Source organism: Heptranchias perlo, chromosome 4 (assembly GCF_035084215.1).
Source record: "Heptranchias perlo isolate sHepPer1 chromosome 4, sHepPer1.hap1, whole genome shotgun sequence".
Classification (NCBI taxonomy): domain Eukaryota; kingdom Metazoa; phylum Chordata; class Chondrichthyes; order Hexanchiformes; family Hexanchidae; genus Heptranchias; species Heptranchias perlo.
The window spans coordinates 82,884,178-82,901,413 of record NC_090328.1 but is presented as its reverse complement, the minus strand read 5'-3'; the positions used below and the strand labels follow the sequence as shown (position 1 = coordinate 82,901,413).

General features: G+C 43.1%; 1 protein-coding gene and 1 non-coding gene across 2 annotated transcripts in view; one reads left to right on the top strand and one right to left on the bottom strand.

Annotated features, from left to right (window-relative positions):
* Positions 1 to 8,964: 8,964 nt before the first annotated feature.
* Positions 8,965 to 9,071, bottom strand: LOC137321306 (U6 spliceosomal RNA). Its single transcript, XR_010962774.1, has one exon. It is a non-coding gene; the product is annotated as a U6 spliceosomal RNA (small nuclear RNA).
* A 690-nt stretch (positions 9,072 to 9,761) lies between these two features.
* The window catches only part of sptlc1 (serine palmitoyltransferase, long chain base subunit 1), a 39,224-nt gene continuing 31,749 nt past the window's right edge, over positions 9,762 to 17,236 (top strand). Inside the window, exon 1 of the mRNA XM_067983247.1 lies at positions 9,762 to 9,855. Within this exon, the coding sequence (XP_067839348.1) occupies positions 9,802 to 9,855 (54 nt within the window). The 5' untranslated portion in view covers positions 9,762 to 9,801. The remainder of the gene's footprint in view (positions 9,856 to 17,236) is intronic.

Sequence of the window (17,236 nt, the reverse complement as noted above, 5' to 3'; positions counted from 1 at the left end):
ACTGATTATCAGGTAGGTTAATAAAAATGTAATGGAATCTGAATATACAAACAGTAATAGCTAATCATACGAAGAGTTTTTTTGCAACAGAAAGCAGCGGGTGGGCTTGGGAAGTAGGGCAACAGTTGAGTGGGAACAGGACTGGACTTGACAGAATGCGTCAGAAAATATTGTAATCTGCCTGATTGGGATCAACAATTTTCTAATCTTTTCTGTTATTGGAATACATTTAGAAAAATGTTTAAAATAACCTTAATGCTTAGACAGATTCATTAATCACATTGGGGTTTTATACTTGGGCTGTCAATAATTTTCCTGTTTAATCATTTCCAAGCAGAAAAATGCACTTAGACTCTACCAGTACATCTATGATGCATTTTCAGATGCGGGTTTAATGATTACTGATAATGAACTGAAAACACCTATTTAGCCAAATGTTATGGCACAAATGTCATTGGGCTATAAATCCATCTTTGGGCAGTAGCACAAAACGGGTGATAGCAAATCAGCCACCTGTTTAATACTCCGTCTGATAACGGAACATTTAGATAAGCATAATTTAATAGGACAAAGTCAGCATGGCTTTATGAAGGGGAAGTCATGTCTGACAAATTTGCTTGAGTTCTTCGAGGATATAACGTATAGGGTGGATAAAGGGGAACCAGTGGACGTAGTGTATTTAGACTTCCAGAAGGCATTCGACAAGGTGCCACATAAAAGATTATTACTTAAGATAAAAAATCACGGGATTGGGGGTAATATTCTGGCATGGGTGGAGGATTGGTTATCAAACAGGAAGCAGAGAGTTGGGATAAATGGTTCATTTTCGGACTGGCAACCAGTAACCAGTGGTGTTCCACAGGGGTCGGTGCTGGGTCCCCAACTCTTTACAATCTATATTAACGATTTGGAGGAGGGGACCGAGTGCAACATATCAAAATTTGCAGATGATACAAAGATGGGAGGGAAAGTAGAGAGTGAGGAGGACATAAAAAACCTGCAAGGGGATATAGACAGGCTGGGTGAGTGGGCGGAGATTTGGCAGATGCAATATAATATTGGAAAATGTGAGGTTATGCACTTTGGCAGGAAAAATCAGAGAGCAAGTTATTTTCTTAATGGCGAGAGACTGGAAAGTACTGCAGTACAAAGGGATCTGGGGGTCCTAGTGCAAGAAAATCAAAAAGTTGGTATGCAGGTGCAGCAGGTGATCAAGAAAGCCAACGGAATGTTGGCTTTTATTGCTAGGGGGATAGAATATAAAAACAAGGAGGTATTGCTGCAGTTATATAAGGTATTGGTGAGACCGCACCTGGAATACTGCATACAGTTTTGGTCTCCATACTTAAGAAAAGACATACTTGCTCTCGAGGCAGTACAAAGAAGGTTCACTCGGTTAATCCCGGGGATGAGGGGGCGGACATATGAGGAGAGGTTGAGTAGATTGGGACTCTACTCATTGGAGTTCAGAAGAATGAGAGGCGATCTTATTGAAACATATAAGATTGTGAAGGGTCTTGATCGGGTGGATGCAGTAAGGATGTTCCCAAAGATGGGTGAAACTAGAACTAGGGGGCATAATCTTAGAATAAGGGGCTGCTCTTTCAAAACTGAGATGAGGAGAAACTTCTTCACTCAGAGGGTGGTCGGCCTGTGGAATTTGCTGCCCCAGGAAGCTGTGGAAGCTACATCATTAGATAAATTTAAAACAGAAATAGACAGTTTCCTAGAAGTAAAGGGAATTAGGGATTATGGGGAGCGGGCAGGAAATTGGACATGAAGCTGAGTTCGGATCGGTCAATGCCCTGTGGGTGGCGGAGAGGGCCCAGGGGCTATGTGGCCGGGTCCTGCTCCGACTTCTTGTGTTCTTTAGATTTGTGGTTGGGATCAGATCAGCCATGATCTTATTGAATGGCGGAGCAGGCTCGAGGGGCCGATTGGCCTACTCCTGCTCCAATTTCTTATGTTATATTCTTATGTTCTTTTCCATTCCACTTCAATGGAAAATAAAATCAATGGAAAACAAAATTAGACGGATTGCAAAATGGGCTTTCAATTCACTATTGTCCATTTTGCATTACCGCCCAAGACTGATTTATACTCCGTTATCTTTAGTCTGCTATTTTTAAACTCCATGGGCCTGAAATTGCTGGTGCTGGAAATGGTAATACTTCTGTTGCTAGTTTTCCTCCTCCCTGAACCCCTTGATTCCTTGTTCCACAGGCTGTGTTGGGCGGGGTGTCAATCACATGGCTAATCTGATCCAGTCAGTTTCCCACTGGGCAAATTAGGTTTGCAAAGTAATCTGGGAGTTGAGCTACAGATCAGTACTATGGGATGATGTTTCCTCGACGAACATTAGACCCATTTATTGTCTCTGGATTACATGTAGGATTTTCATTATGTGCCCATGTCACTTCAGGAGATGATTAATATCAGTCATGCCAGACACTTTCATAACAGATGAAACTACCCAATAGGTTTAATTACAGCTAAAGTCATTTAGAGAAACAAGCAGTAATCGCAACTTGTTGAAGTCAGTTCAAATAACACCTCAGCTTTGAACCAATTTGTGAAAAGATTAAACAGACAAATCAATCAAAAGAGTTCCTTTGATTTTATTTGCAAATCTTTTCTTAAAAAATAATAAACGTTTCTTGGTTATAGCCCACTTCAGAATTGCACAAGCATCTTACCTACAGAGCTGCGTCTTGCGTCCACATTTGTTGCAGCGATTGTTACCGAAATCAGTAGTATTAGTGCTGTGCGTTCTCTGGACTGATGTAAGGAATCTTACAACACCAGGTTATAGTCCAACAGTTTTATTTGAAAATCACAAGCTTTCGGAGGCTTTCTCCTTCGTCAGGTGAAGTCAGAAAGCCTCCGAAAGCTTGTGATTTTCAAATAAAACTGTTGGACTATAACCTGGTGTTGTAAGATTCCTTATATTTGTCAACCCCAGTCCATCACCGGCATCTCCACATCATGGCTTCTCTGGACTGGGTAGTGTTACCACTGTCTGTTCTCTGAAATCAGTATGTGATAGCACTGTGCCTTGTCTGAACTCTGTAGCCTGCCTAACAATGACTGAATCAAATTACACATTCCAGAGAACCTGAATTACTCTGCAGCAGACGGGATCAAATTACACATTCCAGACAAAGTGTTGGGTGAGTACTCTCCTCCCACATCCTGTCAGTGGTAATACCAGAATGTGCTACTGCCACCGCTATCTGCAGCCAATGTTTACTGACAGATATATCAAAAGGTGTTGATTTCTTAGATCCATAAAACCCTTTGAGGAGTCAGCCTACGTGACAGAGCCATTTTACTTGAACAAAGGACAAGTGCCGTAATGCATAAATAGGAGCATATCAACAGCCACCTTAGTGTTTGACAATGCTATCTATGTTAGAGCTAGCCTGATTAGATTATATCATCAATGAATATCCTGACGACACATGTTGATTGTTCCTAGCACTTGGATATGCCAATTAGTAATTGATTTATGTACTTCATATTGAGTGAAAAGAATAGAAGCCTTTCTGCTAGCATGCCATGCAGAAGCCATTTTGAGGTTAGCATCTTTCTTAAATATTTTTAAATGAAGAAATGCAGTGCAAAGAGAAAACCCATAAATTATGGTCAAAAATACTGCATTTTTGTCACAATCATATCAAAATTCCTTCAAAGGCTTTTCACACAAAATACATTTATTTTTTGATAAGCTATGGAATTTTGCCCAATTTATTAAATTCAGTCTTAACCAACCTCTGTTAGAATTTGGCACTTGGATAAGAGGCAGAAGGCAGGTAGAGACCGTGGGTAGCGGAAAGATGAGAGGTTATGATGAAAGAAGTTTGTTAAGGAGAAAGGTTCAAATTAGACAGCTGGTTGACAAACTGGAATGAAAATGGTAAAGAGATAATTATTTATAATAGGTTATTGGTGAAGCCACAACAGGCTCAACTTTTTACTGGCACAAATCAATGCCAAGAATCAAACAAAAACACTAATGACTTTTGTTTGCAATATTATCATCTTCTTGTGCGATTGCTAGAGTCGGCTCCAGAATTCTGTAAAGTTTCTATCTTAAAACCAGGTTGTTATAAATCCCCTTTTCGGGAGTTATATTGTACACCTTGTGTTGCTGCAAAGCGGTTTTGGCATCACAGCAATTCAAATGTTAAAGTATAACATCAGCCAAATCAGCATGAGTTCAAGATTCAGCTTTGGGTGTAAGATCACTTTCAGGAGCTGCTTTCACATTACTTTGCCTTCACACCGGATGCAATATAACTGCCAAGGCTTTGAACCCAACTTGAAAATTATGTTTAAAAGTTTTCAGTGGTCTGCTGAACTGAATTTACATTTATTTTTTGATTATTCATTCTTGGACTGTGGGCATCATTAGCATGGCTAGCATTTATTGCTCATCCCTAGTTGCCCTAGAGAAGGTGGTGGTGGGCCTTCTTCTTGAATGGCTGCAGTCCATGTGATGAAGGTTGTCCCACAGCGCTGTTAGGTAGGGAGTTCCAGGATTTTGATCCAGCGACGAAGAAGGAACAACAATATATGTTCAAGTCAGGATGGTGTGTGACTTGGAGAGGAACTTTGAGGTGATGCTGTTCTCATGTGCCTGCTGCCCTTGACCTTCTATGTAATGGTGGTCGCGGGTTTGGGAAGTACTATCGAAGAAGCCTTGGCAAGTTGCTGCAGTGCATCCTGTAGGTATTACACATTACAGCCACAGTACGCCAATGGTGGAGGGAGTGGATGGGCTGTCGATCAAGCCAGTATTGACGTCAGTAAGGAGTGTTGCTTCCCTCACTGTTTCTGGTAGGGCATTCTATCTCTTAACAACCATCTGCATGAAAAAAAAATTCTCCCAAATTCTCTTTTCAGTTTTTTGGTGGTGATTTTAAATTTATACCCTCTAGTTACCAGTTCATTAACCTGTGGAAACAGTATTCCCTATTTCCCTTATCAAAACCCCTCATAATTCTGAATACCTCTATCAGATCTCCTCTTAACCTTAGAAACATAGAAAATAGGAGCAAGAGAAGGCCATTCGGCCCTTCGGGCTGCTCTGCCATTCAAAATGATCATGGCTAATCGTCTAACTCAGTACCCTGTTCCCGCTTTTTCCCCATATCCCTTGATCCCTTTAGCATTAAGAAATATATCTATCTCCTTCTTGAATACATTTAATGACTTGGCCTCCACTGCCTTCTGTGGTAGAGAATTCCACAGGTTCACCACCCTCTGAGTGAAGAAATTTCTCCTCATCTCGGTTCTAAATGGCATACCCCGTATCCTGAGATTATGACCCCTGGTTATGGATTCCCCATCCATCGGGAACATCGTCCCTGCATCTAGTCTGTCTAGTCCTGTTAGAATTTTATATGTTTCGATGAGATCACCTCTCATTCTTCTAAAATCTAGTGAATATAGGCCTAGTCAACCCAATCTCTCCTCATACGTCAGTCCTGCCATCCCAGGAATCAGTCTGGTAAACCTTCGTTGCACTCCCTCCATGGCAAGGACATCCTTCCTCAGATAAGGAGACCAAAACTGCACACAATACTCCAGATGTGGTCTCACCAAGGCCCTGTACAACTGCAGTAAGACATCCCTGTTCCTGTACTCAAATCCTTTTGCAATGAAGGCCAATATACCATTCGCCTTCCTAACTGCTGGCTGCACCTGAATGCTCGCTTTCAGCGACTGGTGTACAAGGACACCCAGGTCTCGTTGCACCTCCCCTTTTCCCAATCTATCACCATTCAGATAATAATCTGTCTTTCTGTTTTTACAACCAAAGTGGATAACCTCACATTTATCCACGTTATACTGCATCTGCCATGTTCTTGCCCACTCACCCAACTTGTCTAAATCACATTGGAGCCTCTTTGCATCCTCCTCACAGCTCACATTCCACCCCAGCTTTGTGTCGTCTGCAAACTTGGAAATGTTACATTCAGTTCCCTCATCCAAATCATTGATATATATTGTGAATAGCTGGGGCCCAAGCACTGATCCCTGCAGTAACCCACTAGTCACTGCCTGCCACCCGGAAAAAGACCCGTTTATTCCTACTCTCTGTTTCCTGTCAACCAATTCTCAATCCATGCCAGTATATTCCCCCCAGTCCCATGTGCTTTAATTTTACACACTAACCTCTTGTGTGGGACCTTATCAAAAGCCTTCTGAAAATCCAAGTACACCACATCCACTGGTTCTCCCCTATCCATTCTACTAGTTACCTCCTCAAAAAACTCCAGTAGATTTGTCAAGCATGATTTCCCTTTCATAAACCCATGCTGACTTTGTCCAATCCCGTTAATGCCTTCCAAGTGTTCTGTTATCACATCCTTTATAATAGACTCCAGCATTTTCCCCACTACTGATGTTAGGCTAACTGGTCTGTAATTCCCTGTTTTTTCTCTCCCTCATTTTTTAAATAGTGGGGTTACATTTGCCACCCTCCAATCTGTAGGAACTGTTCCAGAGTCGATAGAATTTTGGAAGATGATCACCAATGCATCCACTATTTCCAGGGCCACTTCCTTTAGTACTCTGGGATGTAGATTATCAGGCCCTGGGGATTTGTCAGCCTTTAGCCCCATTAATTTCCCTAGCACTATTTTTTTTACTAATATTGATTTCCTTCAGTTCCTTCCTCTCACTAGACCCTTGGTTCCCTAACATTTCCAGGAGGTTATTTGTGTCCTCCTTTGTGAAAACAGAACCAAAGTATGTGTTTAATTGTTCTGCCATTTCTTTGTTCCCCATTATAATTTACCCCATCTCTGACCGTAAGGGACCTACGTTTGTCCTCACTAATCTTTTTCTCTTGACATATGTATAGAAGCTTTTACAGTCAGTTTTTATGTTCCCTGCTAGCTTACTCTCATACTCCATTTTTCCCCTCTTCATCAATCTCTTTGTTCTCCTTTGCTGAATTTTAAACTGTTCCCAATCCTCAGGCTTGCCGCTTTTTCTGGCAATTTTATACGTCTCCTCTTTGGATCTAATACTATCCCACATCTCCTTTGTAAGCCACGGTTGAGCCCCCTTTCCTGTTTTATTTTTTGCGCCAATATTTACGGGGAGGCGGGGAGGGAGCAGGGAAGGGTCGTAGCAGCCGGGAAACCCAGAAATGCGGGTAACACGGAGGACATTCCGATTTTAACAGCAGGACCTCATTAAAAAAAATTTCTCCATTTCCCAGCCAGCAACCAGCCAGATTGAGAGGCTGGATGGCTGTTGGGCGGGAATGCCTGTGCTGGTAGACCTCAGCTGGGGAGCAGAGAGGAGGAGGGAGGGAGAGATCGCGGTGAGGCGGGGTGGGCGTTTGAGCAGATTGTGGGTTGGTGGGAAGATCGCGCGTCGGTGGGGGAGTTTGCGAGGGGGGGGGGTTGAACAGGTTGGGGGGGATTGCGGGGGTGGTGGGGTTGAATAGAATGCGGGTCGGGGGAGATCGGAGGGTGGTTTGAACAGATTGCGGGTCAGGAGCAGATCGTGGATCAGTGGGTGAGATCCCTGGGGAGGCTTTGGATTGCGGGGAGGAGGTCGATCGCAGGGAGGGAAGCAGATTTGCTTGAGGGGGTGGGGGAAATGCTCCTCTTGACCCACAAGTAGTGCTGGAAAGGCATTTACCTGCTGAACCTGGCCTTTCTCGTCTCCCTTCAGCTGCCGGGTGTCCCAAGCCCTGCCTGCAGCACTCAAATCAGAAAGTCTGTAAAAATTTGAGGCACGCAGCCTCATTAGCACATTTAAATGTCTGACTCGCCTCTCAAGAACAGGTTACCCGCCCGCCCCTAACCTGCCTCCGTTAAAACTGGAAGTGGGCAAGTTTGAGGCGGGTTGGGGTCGGGTTCCAGATTTTTGAAATTTCAATACCCCACCCCACTCTGTCCTGCCCATCGTGGGGGGTTAAAATTCCCTCCATTATTGCCTAATTGGATGATTCTTGACTGTCAAACAAACAACCTCTTTCCCCATCTCTACATCTGAGAGATTAATCTTTAAGGAAGGATATACTTGCCTTAGAGGCGGTGCAGTGAAGGTTCACTAGATTAATTCCTGGGATGAGAGAGTTGTCCTATGAGGCTAGATTGAGTAGAATGGGCCCATACTTTCTGGAGTTTAGAAGAATGAGAGGTGATCTAATTGAAACATATAAGATTATGAGGGAGCTTGACAGGGTAAATGCTGAGAGGTTGTTTCCCTTGGCTGAGAGTCTAGAACTAGGGGGCATAATTGCAGGATAAGGGGTCAGCAATTTAAGACTGAGATGAGGAGGAATTTCTTCATTCAGAGGGTTGTGAACCTTTGGAATTCTCTACCCTAGAGGGCTGTGGATGCTGAGTCGTTGAATATATTCAAGGCTGAGATAGACAGATTTCTGGACTCTAGGGGAATCAAGGGATATGGGGATCGGGCAGGAAAGTGGAGTTGAGGTTGAAGATCGGCTATGATCTGATTGCATGGCAGAGCAGGCTCGAGGGGCCATGTAGCCTACTCCTGCTCCTATTCCTTATGTTCTCAATTCCTGGAGACTCCAGAACAATCTGAGAGGGTTTCCAACGCCAACCGAACAATATACAAACACCGTCCCCTCTTCGTATGGGGGTCAATAGAAAAAAAGAAAAGAAAAACAAATTCTTCTTCGGGGCTCCAGGCCACCTCCTTAACTTTGACGCCCATCTCGTGAGGCCCACTTGCACCCTTCTGGAGGCCAGTACCACTCATCTCACTTGGTCTATCACTGTCCAGTCTTGTGCCAGGCATCTGACAAACGAGGAAACTCTCAAGGATTGAACACCTCAAAAGGCTCTGCGGGAACTTCTGCGTGTTCAGCAGGGGTGCGCTGGACGGACTCGAGCAATTTTTCAACCTGTTATTCTTAACAGGTTGTAATCTTTGCACAAAAATATAGCTTTCAGCCTTTTGGTAATGCAAAATATGGAACGCTTCACGAATTTGCGTGTCATCCTTGCGCAGGGGCCATGCTAATCTTCTCTGTATCGTTCCAATTTTAGTATATGTGCTGCCGAAGCGAGCACAAATGGAACAGTGGACCAAAGGCTATATAAAGCTCCAGTATCAATAACTCTTTATGGATAGGGTGACTTTATATGTAACTTTGACGTTTTCCGATTATTTTTAACATCTGGCATGTATGTTGATATCGCTCATGCCAGTTGCCTGCTTACTGTTCCATGAAATGTAATGTTACTAAAAAAATTTAATGAAAATTCTTGTAGTGGAATTGTGGGTGCCACCTGTATGTAAATGAGCTGCGAAGCCGCATATTAATGTAAAGCGGATTCTTACAGCTTGTACTTTAATAACTGAAATTCATGGGTATTAACACCTCAATGTTTCCGAATATTGTGCTTGAAATTGTTATTGTTAGTGTTGCAAAATATAATATTTTGACGAAGGCTTGAAGTGAGGATCACTTAAAAACTTGGAAGAGCTATGATTACAGTCATAGGAAGCTACATCTTTAAAACAAAGCAAGTGGCTTGGCAGGTCAGTAAAATTCCCCCAAACGAATCTAATTTATTTATTTATTTGTTACAGATATAGTTTGATAAAGGCAGCGGTGCAACTTCTGGTTGTCTTCATTCATGCAGCTGATCGTTGGGCAGGCACCACGTGCTCTTAACTGGCAATTAATCCAGTGACCATATCAAAGATGGCGGCCGCTCCTTTCCTCTAGCTCGGTGTACGCATGCGCGACACTGCACGTTCCATCTTTGATGCTGTCGATTGACGTCACGTAGCAAGATGGCGACGGGGCAACAGTGGGTGTTAGTAGAGATGGTCCAGGCCTTTTATGAGGTAAGATAAAACTGGTTACAGAAAATAACTTACTCAGCCTGTGAACGGCACAAAGTTAATAAGAAATAAGTAAAGTCACATTGTGAAGTGAAGAGCTGAGGGACATTGTGATCAGGCTCCGTGTTGAACTAAGGAGGAAGTGTTGGAAATTGGCTGTTTGTTGATTGACTGCTGAACTAACCAATAGGAATTTAGCTTCCGATTTGCGTGGTTACGTTGGAAGTGATTGTTGCGTCGGACGACCAATCGGAGGCGAGAGGGCGGGGTGTGGACCATGGAGTGAAGTGAATTAATGAGTGAAGTGCAGGGGGGCTCAATATGAGTTGATGTATGGGTGGAAAGAGAGAAAGAAGGGGTCTTGAGTTTAAATGTTTATTGAACTATTTATTATATGTGTATTAAAACAATTATTAATTTAGAGGCCCAATATGTTGATAGGGGGGTTTGATAGATTTTTAAAATTCATTCATGGGATGTGGGCGTCGCTGGCGGGGCCGGCATTTATTGCCCATCCCTAATTGCCCTTGAGAAGGAGGTGAGCCGCCTTGTTGAACCGCTGCAGTCTGTGTGGTGAAGGTTCTCCCACAGTGCTGTTAGGAAGGGAGTTCCAGGATTTTGACCCAGCGACGATGAAGGAACGGTGATATATTTCCAAGTTGGGATGGTGTGTGACTTGGAGGGGAACGTGCAGGTGGAATTGTTCTCATGTACCTGCTGCTCTTGTCCTTCTAGGTGGTAGAGGTCGTGGGTTTGGGAGGTGCTGTCGAAGAAGCCTTGGCGATTGCATCCTGTGGATGGTACACAACGTGGCCACAGTGCGCCGGTGGTGGATGGGGTGCCAGTCAAGCAGGCTGCTTTGTCCTGGATGGTGTTGAGCTTCTTGAGTGTTGTTGGAGCTGCACTCATCCAGGCAAGTGGAGAGTATTCCATCACACTCCTGACTTGTGCCTTGTAGATGGTGGAAAGGCTTTGGGGAGGTGAGTCACTCGCCGCAGACTACCCAGCCTCTGACCTTCTCTTGTAGCCACAGTATTTATGTGGCTGGTCCAGTTAAGTTTCTGGTCAATGGTGACCCCCAGGATGTTGATGGGGGATTCTGCAATGGTAATGCCGTTGAATGTCAACGGGAGGTGGTTAGACTCTCTCTTGTTGGAGATAGTCATTGCCTGGCAATTGTCTGGCGCGAATGTTACTTGCCACTTATGAGCCCAAGCCTGGATGTTGTCCAGGTCTTGCTGCATGCGGGCACGGACTGCTTCATTATCTGAGGGGTTGTGAATGGAAATGAACACTGTCCAATCATCAGCGAACATGCCCGTTTCTGACCTTATGATCGAGGAAAGGTCATTGATGAAGCAGCTGAAGATGGTTGGGCCCAGGACACTGCCCTGAGGAACTCCTGCAGCAATGTCCTGGGGCTGAGATGATTGGCCTCCAACAATCACTACCATCTTCCTTTGTGCGAGGTATGACTCCAGCCACTGGAGAGTTTCCCTCCTGATTCCCATTGACTTCAATTTTACTCGGGCTCCTTGGTGCCACACTCGGTCAAATGCTGCCTTGATGTCGAGGGCGGGCAGTCTCACCTCTGGAATTCAGCTCTTTTGTCCATGTTTGGACCAAGGCTGTAATGAGGTCTGGAGCCGAGTGGTCCTGGCGGAACCCAAACTGAGCATCGGTGGGCAGGTTATTGGTGAGTAAGTGCTGCCTGATAGCACTGACGACGACACCTTCCATCACTTTGCTGATGATTGAGAGTAGACTGATGGGGAGGTAATTGGCCGGAATGGATTTGTCCTGCTTTTTGTGGACAGGACATACCTGGGCAATTTTCCACAACAATTAAAACTCTGCCCATGTGTCACGCAAACCATCATAAATCTATGGTATATTGGCCACTTCATATGCTATAATTGGCCTCAGTGCTTTTTATTGCTGCAGATGGCAGGATCAGGTTTGGTTGTGACACCTTCTACAGTTGTGTGTGTATAGTTGTATACTAAGCTCTCTCAATGCTCATACATGAATAATGGCTACTGGGAAGGTGAGTGCCTGTGGAGCTGTATTCTGGGGAGGAAAAAATAAACTCAAACTATATATATATAAAAAAAATTTTAAAAAATTATTCTTGGGATATGGGCATCGCTAGCAAGGCCAGCATTTATTGCCCATCCCTAGTTGCCCTTGAGAAGGTGGTGGTGGGCCTCCTTGAACGCTGTAGTTTGTGTGGTGAAAGTACTCCCACAGTGCTGTTAATCTGGGAGTTCCAGGATTTTGGCCCAGTGACGATGAAGGAACGGTGATGTATGACCAATTCAGGATGTTGCATTAAAATAAACCTCAAAACTACAGAGAAATTTGTTCTCTAAATTTAAAATGGTTTACTTTTGAGGGAAACATTAAATGTACTCACTAGTGATGCTTGATACAAGTGTACCACTTCATAGCACTATGTGAGAACGGTAAAACTGTTGGTGGAGGGTCAGATCAATTCTTGCACTTAATGGAAAAATAAGTTCATATTTCTTATCTGTTTTGTAGATTGCTGCTGGTTACTACCTGGGAATGAACTTTCCTCGCAGCGTTTGATATTAAGCATGTCCAACTTCTTTTAAATTGACACTTTCCATTTTCTACTGTCTCCTCTGCCTCTACCCCTTTTTTATTTTTCACTTTGGTTTGTGATCTACCATAATTCTTTTAATTCATCTCCAACCTATCAGATCTGTATTTTAGAATTTTGTAATTTTAAAAGCAGTTTCTTAATTGAGCTAATTTATTTATATTGCTCCAGTCATTTCCTTCAACTACTTGACACTAACCGCTCTCTTCAAAGTAATCTATGCTTTATAAATTGTATGAACAATCCAGTTTATTCATTCTTTAATGTACATTTTTTAGTTCAACTGCACTTTTTTCAGCCTTGACCCATAAGTACTAATGTTGGGGATGATCATGAAAAGGAAAGAAAGCAGGTTCAATCAGCATTTGAACCAGAGGCCTTGTGCTCAGTATCACAACATATGATGCAGTTAGCCATTGACTTATTAAGGGAGCACTCTGCCCGATTTTAAATTTCAATAAGAAAACAACTTTATTTGTTCTATACTTATGAAATGTATAAAAAATTAACTCCAAGAAGCAAAATGCACACTGGCACAATTTTCTCCTAATATCCCTAAAACTTAAACATGCACTTGCCTACATTACAACAGAATACTCACTCCATTCATCATTGATTACAAAATATAGCCAAAGGTTGGGCGTTCAAATCCCACCATGACAAGTTGTGAAACTGATTTCAATAAATCTGTTAATTTGTGAGCTGGCAAAGCCACCAAAAATAATTACCATAGAATCTGCTGGATTGTTGGCAAAGTCCCTTACATGTATGTTAAAACAACTATTATTTTAGAGGCCCAATATGTTGATAAGGATGTTTGATAGATTGTTCAGCAACAATTAATACTCTGCCTATGAGTCACATAAACCATCATAAGTCTCTGGATCTATGGTATATTGGCCAATGGTTCACTAATGTCCTTCAGGGAACAGAACTTGCCACCCCAACTTATATGTAACTCCAGTGTCACACTATGTGGTTGATTCTTAATGCCCTCTGTAGTGGCCTATCAAGCCGCTCAGTTGTACACAATTGCTACAAAGTTCAACATAATAAGAAAAATATCAGATGGACTATCCATATTAGGCCAAAACTCAGGTAAGGTCAGCCCAATCAACTCAGCAAAATCCTCTTCACTAACATCTGAGGACCGGTGCTGAATTTGTTTGAGCTTCCCATAGACTAGTTAAGCAACAGCATGACAAAGTTGTACTCAGAGAATCATATCAGTCTACCAACATCCAAGACTGTTCTATCACCATCTCTGGGTCTGCCCTATGCTACTGGCAGGATAGATGCATCAGAGGTGGGGGCACAGTGGTATAGATTTGTGGGTGGGATGGGAGTGGTCCTGGGAGTCTTCAATGATTCCAGATCTCATGAAGTTTTCCGGTCAAACAAGGCCAAGGAAACTTCTTTCTGATCACTTACCACCCCTCTCAGCTGAACAGTTAGTACTCATCTATGTTGAACACCACTTGAACGAAGTTCGAGAAAAGCAAGGGCACAAAATATACTCTGGGTGAGGTCATCAATGTCTACCACGAAGAGTGCCTTAGTGGTACCACCACTGATAGTGCTGGCTGAGTCCTGAAGGATGCAGCTGCCAGACAAGGCCTGTGTCAGGTGGTGAGGGAACTATTATGAGGGGTTAACCTCCTTTACCTAGTCCTTGCCAACCTACCTGCCACAGACTGGCCTGACCATGATAGGATTTGTATGACTAACCATCCCACAGCCTGTGAAAGGAAAGTTTCAACTCCACAGTGGGGACATCCTCCATCATGTAGCACAGTGCAACTGCTGTGCTAAGTGGGACAAACTAAGAACAGATCGAGCTGCCCAAAACTGGAAACCCATGAGGCACTATGGGCCATCAGCAGCAGCAGAATTGTAAATCACCACAACCCGTACCAGGCATAACTTAGAATGAAGTATCAAGCTGTTGAAGCAATAAGAGCATGAGGGTAGCCCGATAACACCAAAAGCTGCAGGCCAGAGACAAAAATCAGTCCCATAACCAACAGATCAGAACTAAGCTCTGCAACCCTACCTCATCTAGTTGAGAATGGTGGTAGATAATTAGGTAACTAACAGGAGGAAGAAGCTCCATAAATATCTCCATCCTCAACCATGATCGAACCTAGCATATGAATGTAAGAGGCAAGGCTGAAGTGTTTTCAGCTAAAAGTGCCAAGTGGATGGTCAACTTGGCCACTTCCCGATGGCCCTACCATTTTTGGTGCCAGTGTCCAGCCAATTCGGTTCACATCACATTACATTAAGAAGTGGCTGAATGCACCGGACTCTCCAAAGGCTACTGACACCAACCCACCTGAAGTACTGAAGACATGTGCACCAGAACTACCCTAGCCAAGCTGTTCCAATGTAGACACTGGCATCTACCTGACAATGTGGGAGATTAGCCAAGTATATCCTATCCACAAATAATCTAATCCGGCCAACTACTGCCTCCTCCTAATCACCAGTAAAGTGATGAAGGGAGTCATCAACAGCGTCAAAATCCTACAACAAGACTTGGATATCATCCATGCTTGGGCTGATATCCTATCATGGTCAGGCCAGTCTGTGGCAGGTAGGTTGGCAAGGACTAGGTAAAGGAGGTTAACCCCTCATAATAGTTCCCTCACCACCTGACACAGGCCTTGTCTGGCAGTCAACATTGTATCATGTAAGTGCCAGGCATGACCATCTCAAACAAGAAAAGGCACGACCATCTCCCCAATCTTAAATACCACCACCATTGCCCAAACCTCCACCATTATAATCATAGGAGTCACCATTGATCAGAAGCTTAACAGAGCCAGCCAGATCAACACTGTGGCTACGAGAACAGGATAGGGCTGGGTACTCTCCAAGAAGTGCCTCACCTTCTAACCTCTCAAAGCCTTGAGTCAAACATGTGATGGAATATTCACCACTCACCTGGATGGCTGCAGCCATAACAACATTCAAGAAACTCAACAGAATCCACGACAAAAGTTCACGATCAATTCCCCTGCCACAAGACTCAATATCCACCTCCGTCACCATGTAATCTATAGGATGCAAGGCAGCAACTCACCAAACTTACTTCATCAGCAACTCCCACCCCTGTTGTCTGTACTACCAAGAAGGACAAGAGCAGTAATGTCATGGGAACACCATACCATCTAAGTTACACGTTATGCTGACTTGGAAATATATCGCTGTATATACCTCTTCTTTCATCATTGCTGGGTGAAAATCCTGGAATTCACTAGCTTACACTATTGTGGGAGCAATTTTATCATTAGGACTGCAGCAGTTCAAGGAGAAGACCCACCTTCTTCACCTCAGGGTAGCTAGGTTTGGACGATAAATGCAGCCTTGCCAGTGATAAAGTGATCCAGTGAACAAATTTTTAGAAATCCATTTAGTGGCAAACCTAGCACATTCACTAAAGTCAATATTAACATACTGAAATAAAAATGTAAAATAAAATTAAACTTACAGTGCTAGTCTAAAAAGACCTGATGCAATCGTCTGTTGTGGAAACTTTTTTTTAAAAAAAAAACTTAAGATTGGGTTAAGAAGAAGAAAGCACAGCAATATTCTCTCACTCACAACTCTGACAGATTCTAAGAATGGCAGCTCAGCTCTTTCACACAATTGTCTGCAAACATCAACCAGTTTCTCTTAAACCGTAAGGTTAACTTTTAAAATTGTCAAACAAGTCTTCTTTCTTTGGATAAAACAGCAGCAGTTCCCTAGAGCTTTGCACACATTTTTGTTTTCCACTACCAAGGCTCACTGCCCTCCAGCCATGTTGTAATCGGCAGAACTGCTTCAAAGCATGCCATAACATATTATGTTTTTCCTTCCTTCTGCCTATCCAATTCACAGCAATGAGGCTGCCAGCAAGGTCCCACCTGGGCTGATCTTCCTGGCCTTTGAACAGCCCATGTCACAAGGGATGCACAGACTGGAACCAGTTTTCATTTTCTAAAATGTTTGCTACAAAGGGCCTTATTGACTCTTCTCCTTTCATAGAGTTTCTGACTCTGATTCCAGCAAGTTTGTAGATAAAAGTCAGGATAGAACAAGGGCTCCAAAACCTGCTGCTAAAATGCAACTTTTGACATGTGACCTATCCTTTTCTCCTGCTACGGCTCATTATCCACTAACTGCTTTCATGGAAATGATTGCTTTGACTCCTATCACCTTCAGCTACCAAAAATATTAGAATTTATCTTGCAACTGAAGGGGCCTAAGTTGCATAGATCCCAGTCATAAATGGTAAATGTTCATATTTGTCAGCCTTCCATCAGAAGGATGTTTGAGTTTCCTAACTGGTACTGAGCCTTTGAATTGTTTATGTGCCAGGATTGGCAGCCAGGGCCAGGAAAAATGCTCTTGGGTCCTTCCATGGCTGACTGCCAATCAGATACATGATTGAAGTAATCCTTTTCCAGACAAGATTTCTGATATAGTGGGTTCTGGGAGCTTACATTTTGGCTTATAAAATTGAGACTATCTCCCCTTAGATTGTAGCTTTTTTTAAGCAGTAAACAATGTAGTTGGCTTATTGGAAAAAAATAAACTATTGAACAGCATGATGCATAGCCGAAGACTGAGGTTTATGTATTCTAATCTAATAAGATGATTTTATATAATTGGACTGAATGCAATGAGTGATCTGATTGACAGACACCTGGCTGGCACTGTTGCATTTCAAAAGCTAGTGAATCTAAAGTAACTTGTCTACTAATTGTAATA